Here is an 8,293-nt window from a genome sequence, read left to right as displayed (position 1 = left end):
GGAAGAAAACAGCGCTGGGCAGGACAGCAGGGTTTGATGTGAAGGTGGTGGCATCCTTCCGCTGCTCGCCACGGTGTCCTCCGAACGCGCCGGGGGCATTCCGCGGGGTCAGCAGCGCGAGTCACCAGCTGGGGACACTGTCACCGTCTCCAGCGGGCGGAGAGGCTGCGGGGCCCCGAAGAGCTCGGCGTCCCCGTGCGCCCGCTGGGCCACCAGCCGTAACCGTGGAGCAACCAGGAGGACAACTGGGCCCCGCGCAGGGATGAGGCGGTGCTCGCCCCGCAACGCCGGCGTCCCGCCGGTGCCCGAGGCCGCGTGTCCCGCCGCCTCGGCCGGCGCCCAGCGCGGAGCCCGCGGGGCCGGTCCGGACCGTGCCGGGCGATCACGGGGCCGCGGCGGGGCCGGGCGGGGGCGGCGCCCCATCCCTGCCTGTGCGAGCGAGCGGTGACGGCCGGCGCTGGCGGGCTGGTGCGCAGGCGGGGAAGCTGCGTGCCGCGGTCGGAAGGGAGGGGAGCGGAGGAAGGGAAGGGACGGGAAGGGGTGGCCGCGCCGGGCACAGCATGGCTGCCAAGGTAAGGCACCGCAGCAGGCGGGCGGGCGGGTGGCGGCGGGGAAGGGGCCGCGGCGGGGCGCTTGCCGGGTTTGACCTCGGGCCTGTCCTTGACGAAACCCGAGGTGGCGCCTCCTCCTCCTCCTCGCGGCTCGGCGGCCGCTCGCCGCCGGCCCCGGGGAGCGGGGGGTGGGCAGCGGGCGGCCCCCCGGCCGGTGGGGCGGTGTGCCAGCGCGGCGAGCATCGCAGCTGCCCGCGCCGGGAGCAGCGGGCCTGAGCTCCCCTTGCAGTGCATCATCGGCGCCAATGACACTGCACGGCGCCTCCCGCGGCCGGTGCCCATGCCGGTGCCGGTGCCCATGCCGGTGCCGGTATCGGTGCCGGTGTCGGTGTCGGCGTCGGCGTCGGCGTCGCTCTCCCCGGCGAGGCCCCGCACTGCTCCGCCGGGCACCCGTGCCCTGGCCCGGCCGCGGCTCCTCCAAGCGCATTTGGGCCCAGCCGTGCCTCAGTGAGAGAGAGCCCCGCCGCGCAGCTGGTTACACTGTGAACAGATGCATGGAGATACACGTACACACGTGTTGTGCTTGCGGACACACACGCAGCTGTTTGGAGGGGAGGATGCGGCGGATTCTCGGGACGGCGGCTGGCAGGTCCCGGAGTGGGCGCAGATGTTGGCCCTGCCCTGCTTGCAGGCCTTAGCGTGATAGTCCCTTTCTGCCTTTTCTCCCATTTTCTCCATGTGCCTTTTTTTAACCTTCTGTTTTCACATCTAGTTATCATTTCCAATGATTTTTACTTCTCAGTGCTGTCCTGTCAGGTGGATACCTGCTATTTAGGCTTTTTTACTGACCAGAAGGATAAACAAATTAAAATACATTATTTAATCACCTAGTAATATACTCCCATCCCAGGAAAAAAAAAAATAGCCATTAGCTGGATCAAGGCCATACCCAAAGGGAAATAAAATTAGATATAGTGTTGGTGTTTCAAAACTTACTACTTTCATTAGGTGAAACTGACACTTCAAAAAGAAATTACTCCATGTCCTTTTACTGAAGTCAGTGATGAAACTTACATTGAGGAAAAATCAGGAAACAAATCTTCCCCAAACAACTCAAAGCGTGGCTCAGTGTGGCCAGAGTTGTGTGCTCCTTTATTTCAGCTAGGATATGATAGAGCTGCTTTGGTCAGCACCTTTCTCAATAAGAATGTAGGTTATCTGAACTGCATGCTCTCTTAGTGGATTGAGCAATATTTGATTCCTCCTTGCTAGTGTATATAAAACAGTCATCCCCAAATCTTGTGTTCACTATTTGTGAATCTCAGCTGACCTATCTAGCCTTTTAAAAATTTTTTGATTGCCCACTGGTCCATACACACATGTCGGTTACATCTTACCAAACTACTGATGTTTAAAGACTTAAAAGTCTTCTATTCTCTGGCTTTTTTGAACCTTTTACTTATTTTCTCTTCTCTAAGCAGTGGCTTGTAATCTGCAATCCATTTTAACCTATGCTAGTCACATATACTTAAAAATATACATGATGTGTAGTTAGCGCATGGGTAAACACGTGTGCTCCATGCTGCACATTTGCGTGGTGTCCTTTTTCCTTAAGCTAGATTTCTTACACAGTTCAGATCCCTAAAATCTACTCAAGCATGTGTTGGAAAGAGTCAGCACTTTAAGAGACACTTAATTGAATATTGTATATGTCAGGTTACATCAGGCTTGGCAGAGAGATACCCAATAAAAACAATAATGGCTTAATTGTCATGTCATAAGCCTTCTTGGTGTATTGCAAGGCAGAGATAAGCTCTTTGTACCTCAGGGTGTACAGTCCTCACATAGCTTTGTAAGCCTAAACACGTTCTGAGAGATTTATGTTAAAAACAAACAAACAAACAAACTGGAACTGTGAGCAGCTAGAAGGGATTAATTACATTACCTTGTGGGATTTCAAGGGGATTTTGTCTTTTTCAGTTGAAACAGTTAAATACAGGTAAATTACTATTTATATTGAGGTCAGTAACAAAATGTAAGTAGCATTTTGTACTTTGAGGGTAACATCTGAGCTTAGGTTCTGCAAGCACACGTGTGAATAACTTTGCCACAGAAAGAGCTTCTGGGCCTGAAGTTATTCACATGTGCTTGCAGGCACGGGCCTTGATTTGTGTTCTAACTTCCTCACTGATGCATCTCAGTAATGTTTGCCTTTTTCACCTCAGCCAAACAATGGACTGGTGAGTTAAATGCTTTTTCTAAAATTTCTTTAGTACTTTTTCCTTGCCAGTATCCTGCATGACCGCTTCCTTTAATTTTTTAATTATACCCTTTTAGGCATATGAGTCTTTGGGATTGAATGTAATTGGTCTTTGCTTGCAAGATTTCAAATGTTGACATATTAAGCAAACTCCAGGAATTCAGTCTCTCAAACAGAAAACCCAAATGGGATACTGTTAAGCCTGCATAGTTAAGCACTCAGGTATCAAGAAATGGGCACTACAGCCCGATATAATTTCCTTCATTGTATATAGCTCAATGTTTGCAACACAGGATTTTAAACAATGTATGTTACACATCAGTGTCTTTTCTTAAATTTTGAAAACATTTTCTGAAACTGTTTTGGGAAAACTCTGAAATAAATTATATTCACACAAATTTCCAATAAAAACCAGAGGTGAGATTTTCCAGCAGATTTTTACCCCATTGGCAATTAAATTACCATCCTAGGTACTGGCTTCTTTTTCTGCATTGTGCAAAAAAAGAGGCGATGTGGAACATTTTTATGGTAATGCAGGTACAAAGCACTAATGCTTTACGTAGTGTGTCCTGCTTATTTCTTCATTTTGAGTGTTTAACGATGCAATCACAATGTTGTTTTTCTGCCCTTTAGCCAGATAGTTCTAAAGAGAATTTACATAGTCTAGCTAATGCCCCTTGCTGTTCACCTGGTGTGTATTTTACAGCAAAATTAAATGTTTGTGTTGAGTGAATGTCAGTTACCCTTGATCCCTACTCTGCTACAAGTTCTGGGCATAGCTGTTGTCTCATGCATGTGCAAAGTGTGACTTGCTGTCTTTTTAAAGTTCTACTGCTTGGTAAAATATAAACATATTATCAGTGGGAGGCCCTAAGGTATGTCTCAACGAGACTTTCTGTAGTTGATTTTGCCTTTGCTGCTATGCTACTTTGTTCAACTTAAGGTCAGAAATTGATATTTGTAATGGGAGCTAGTATATATAATATTTTTAAACTTTATATTTCATAACCACTAAGCTACATTCAAAACAGTTAAAAATTGCATTAATGAAAATTCCAAACTCAAATAATTTTGATAGATAAATCAAAGCCTAGTAGACTGTAAAAACAGTGGCTTAGCATGGAAGCACGTGAACACCATTAAACTTTATCTCTGCTGTGGATAGCATGTGAATAAACTTCTGTAATTGTATGACCTGCATAATAGTGATACAGGAGTTGATTTTTAAATACTGTGGAATATCTCTGTTTCTAATGTAATTGTTTTTTTGTGTGTCGTGTGTGAACTTTTATCCTGGGCACGTCCTGGTTGCCTGTACTACTCAGAATGTATAAGTTACTTTATGTAACTTTTGTCTTATGAACAAAGTGAACACAGACATCGCATGCTAAAAAAGCTAGTTGTAAAATGACTGTTCAAGTGAAGGCATGAACCTTTCATCAGTACCTGATGGGACTTGCTTGCATGCTTTATTTTAAGTGCATGTGTAAATCTTTCTAAGACTGTCAGAACCACATCAGTAATGTAACAAAAAGAGATTTGTTGCTGACTTATGTGACAATATTTGGGATAGTTCTAATGCAAGGTAAAGAAAATTGGTTATGCAATTTTCATGTATTTAACTTTTTTTAAAATTCTCTTTTTTCTTGTGTTTTTCTGGAACTGTTTATTATGGAAGCTGTATCAGTGGAGTTAAATGTTGATTCTGGTTACTGCCACATCTACCTTTAAAATCCTAAACCTTGTCACACCAAAAATAGTTAGTCCCCTGGCACAGGCTCCTTGTATGTCTTGGTGTTACTACAGTCAGACATCTCATAATGAACACCCCAGTCCTGCAAGATGCATCACCTCAGCTGTTTTAACTGGAATTCTGTGAGGGATTGATACCACTGGCCCTGCCTCTACAAACCTTTTTGTCTGCCGAAGCGAACCAGTGCCTGCCCTGGATGATGTGAATTAGTGAGGTTTGGGTAAGCAGCGATTGAAATGCAGGCACAATGGCAATGTAGTTCTAAATAAACATGATTGCAAACAATACCAAAACTATTAGATGCTGACACAACCATGCCAGTTTGATTATTTTGCTGCCATGCACACCCAGTGTGTCCCTTTGTGCATCATACAGCTCCATTTTGCCTCTTTGTTCAGCTCCTTCTTCCGTGCTCATTTTCCTGTGCTAGCAGTAGCGTGGAGTGTGCCTGGGAACAGATTAAATTCACTCTTCTTGCCCTCAATCGTGCCATTCTTCCCTTCCTCCAGCAAAATGGAAGAGAAGAATTGCATTGCATTGGACATGGATTTGTTGGGCCCTCAGAAAAGAAGAGGTGAGGGATTCTGGCATCATGATGGGCTCCTGTGTCCATGAAAGGAGAGGAGTCCATTGTGGACAGGCTCCAGCCACTCAGTGAGATCAGTTGTGGAGAGAAAAGTGGTTGGTGAGTAAGGAGAGAGCAATCTGTTTCCCTGAAGCTCCACTGAGTTTATGTACTATAGATTTAAAAGTGTTATGGCACTTAATGGTACCATGGTAATTTTTTGGATGTGATAGCACTATGTAATATCCACATGGAAAGTCTGTTGCTAGTCTGTACAGGTCCAGCAGTGCTTGCTCATATGTAGTTATATTTTGGATCTGTGCAGAAATATGTAAATTCTTATATGTATCATAAGACTCTTCTTTCCACTTTTCCCTCAGGAAAAAAAACATGTATTTATGCTGCTTATGACTTATTACTGCATCTTGATTTCTTAAGAGACCAGAATTTGCTTGATAGAGGGACATTGAATTTGTATGAGTGCTGATAACTTCCTTTTCTGCTACAGAGTAGCATGACTGATGACTGCAGCTGAAACAGAGGAGAAACCAAGTCATTAACTCCACTGTCCTGCCTGTCATAGTTCATGTGTTTGGTTTCATTTGGTTTCTTTTACTGCATAGATCTTTGCTTATGATGTGTACCTTCAGGAGAACGGGTTGAGTCCCAGTCTCACAAGACTCACAGCATGCAACAGGGCCCACTGGCAAGAATAATCCCAGGAAAGACACTCTTGAAGCAATTCTGCTGTGGAAAAATTCCATACAGCTCTCTGCCACAGTGGACACTGAGTTACCCTGAAATGAAGCCTCATTACAGTGGGGTTTTTGTCTCAGTTGAGTTTACCTGTGTCTTTGTACTACTATTTCCTCTCTGACCCCACCTTTCCTTATCAGAGCAAGGCGGGGGCAAGAGGAGGTGGTGGAAGAGGTTGCTTTATGTCTTTAATATGCTAGGTACTGATGGCCTCGCATGTTGCAACTGCCAGTGGTTTTGGCAAGTTTTTGGAACTTGCTCCTTTCCATTATGGTATCCCTGTAAGAGGAATTGCAGGGTGACTTTGCTTCATGCACAGCCTAGGAGAGGGCTACTGGATCCAGCAGTTATGTGTGTACCTTGTCTTTTGTGATGCCTGCTGAAAAGTATTTAAAGTTATCTGGATTTTGTCACACTGGGGAATAATCTGCTCTTTCTATGCAGCTTTGTGTCGCAGGAGGTTAGAGGAGCTCTTCGAAGTGTGCCTCAAACCACATGTTAAAGGCACTCCTCCTGGAGCTGTAATGTAGACAAGCTTACAGCCCTGAATGATAACAATGTGTCTTCTGACCAGCTTGTTTAGGCCAATATCTATTTTATTTGTCTATGTTGTCCAAGGAGTATGACAAGGAGGTATGTGATATTGTATTTCCTGGAAGATGGAATGAATGTGCTGCTGAATTTTAGCTTAATTTTTGCTTTTGATCTGTGGAATTGCCTCTGCTTTGGCTGTAGAATGGCTTTACCATACTGAATAGAGCCTGTGTGTTTGTATGGTGCCAAACCTAAACTTGCGTAAGGCCTCTAGGCACTACGTTACTCTGCTAATCATGCTGTTTTGCTTTAGCTACAACATAATCTTCAGGAACAGATGTTTTATGGTGCTAGATAACTATGGCTAGTAAAATGTAAGGTTGCATGTTTTCTGATGCATTCTCTTTCTGGAAAGTATCTGTATCTCAGTCATTTACAGAGAGACAAAGAGGTCCTTATAAAAATACTCTATATTCAATTGCTTTGGAATAAAGCAATTTCAGCTGAAGCTGTGTTAAAACACTTAAAGGAACACTGTAAATGCAGTTTTTAAAATAATGTCATGCTATTTACAAGATCTTAGAAACAGGCAATTGCAATTATATTCTTTACCAGAAATGTTACTTGACCTGAACAAAATCCAGTGTGTTAAAGGATGAAATTGCTCACAAGGAATGGGTTGTTGGCAGTTTTCTTTTCCTCTGAAGAGGGAAAAAAGAAATATTTGAGAGAGAGAGTGGCAAAGTGACTGCATGTACATCAAACTACGTACTTTTAGAGAAGAAACAGAAGATATATGGCTTGTCGCAGGACTAATCACATTTCTCTTGTTGGATACATGATAGATCCCTAAACATCAGCTGCTGGATTTATATATTTATGATGTCTTGCATGCCTAGGCAGCCTGCCAGAATTGTTTTTGTGCTGACCCATATGGTCACTCTTCAAGTCTCCTTGGAGATCTGCCTTACACTCTGGCCATATGAAAACCAGTTTAGAAAAAGATGGGGTTTTTTTCTGTTCTTTAGACTGACATCTCCATGCCTAACTTTTTTACCCACTTGACTTTGGAATTAAGAAACCTACCAGAGCTGTCAGGAATCGGTACCAAAACAACCAGTGTGCTCATTAGGGAGCATCTAAGGCAGGCAATGAGATATGAAAGAATAGCGATGAAGAAAAGGAAAGTCCCTGAAGGATCTTTGAAGAGCAAGGTTTGCACCTCTGTTTCAGGCAGGGCCATTGCACTGTGTTGTACCATGCAACACAAGGACTGGGGGCAAGAGGTGTGGGCCTGAACCTGATTCAGTTTCTAGCCATTATGGTACCCCTCTGAGAGGGGGGAAGATCTGGATTCTTTGTTGCCAGCAGTGTTGATGGATTTTGCATGAAGGATGCCTCCCGCTGCCACAGCTTCAGAGGGTTGCTGCCTGGTGCTCACTGCCAATGTGCGTTAGACATGTTGCATGTATGGTTGCTGGGCGTCTGCTCAGTGTGTCTGAAATGTCTGTACATGCTCAAATCAGGGCTGCGGCAGTTCTGGATGTGCACCTTGGTGAAACTTCTGGAATCCTAAAACCTTAAATTGCATGTGACTTTTTGCTTGTACAAATGGAATGGTTTTTGCATCATGCTGTGACTAGAGACAGTGAAGTGTGCTAATGGATCAGAACCTCTGAGGCTGAGCAAAGTGGAGTTTGCAAATACACAAACACGTTTTATTTGTGGAGAGCGTGCTGAGATGGGCAGACTTGTGCCCACACAGGCAGACCTTTTAAAAATACTTCTAAAATCTTAATATCATCACTACTCCATATCTTTAGGATCTTACTGGTTCTTCTTTGAAAGCCAAGGCTAGGCTAGACTAGGTCTCT

The 8,293-nt window shown here is 44.7% G+C and overlaps 1 protein-coding gene across 3 annotated transcripts in view; it reads left to right on the top strand.

The window, feature by feature from the left end:
- Positions 1-424: 424 nt before the first annotated feature.
- The window catches only part of SLC25A13 (solute carrier family 25 member 13), a 99,081-nt gene continuing 91,212 nt past the window's right edge, over positions 425-8,293 (top strand). The window contains exons 1-3 of one of the 3 annotated variants that reach the window (XM_038127771.1): positions 546-572; positions 2,777-2,791; positions 6,504-6,518. In XM_038127771.1, the coding sequence (XP_037983699.1) occupies positions 561-572; positions 2,777-2,791; positions 6,504-6,518 (42 nt within the window). In that variant the 5' untranslated portion in view covers positions 546-560. Of the gene's footprint in view, positions 573-2,776; positions 2,792-6,503; positions 6,519-8,293 lie in introns of all 3 variants that reach the window. The other 2 variants (XM_038127772.1, XM_038127773.1) reach the window with 2 other exon arrangements.

This window comes from Motacilla alba, chromosome 2 (genome assembly GCF_015832195.1).
Source record: "Motacilla alba alba isolate MOTALB_02 chromosome 2, Motacilla_alba_V1.0_pri, whole genome shotgun sequence".
NCBI lineage: Eukaryota > Metazoa > Chordata > Aves > Passeriformes > Motacillidae > Motacilla > Motacilla alba.
Note: the sequence above shows the minus strand (reverse complement) of the source record. Positions and strands in the feature narration are given on the sequence as shown.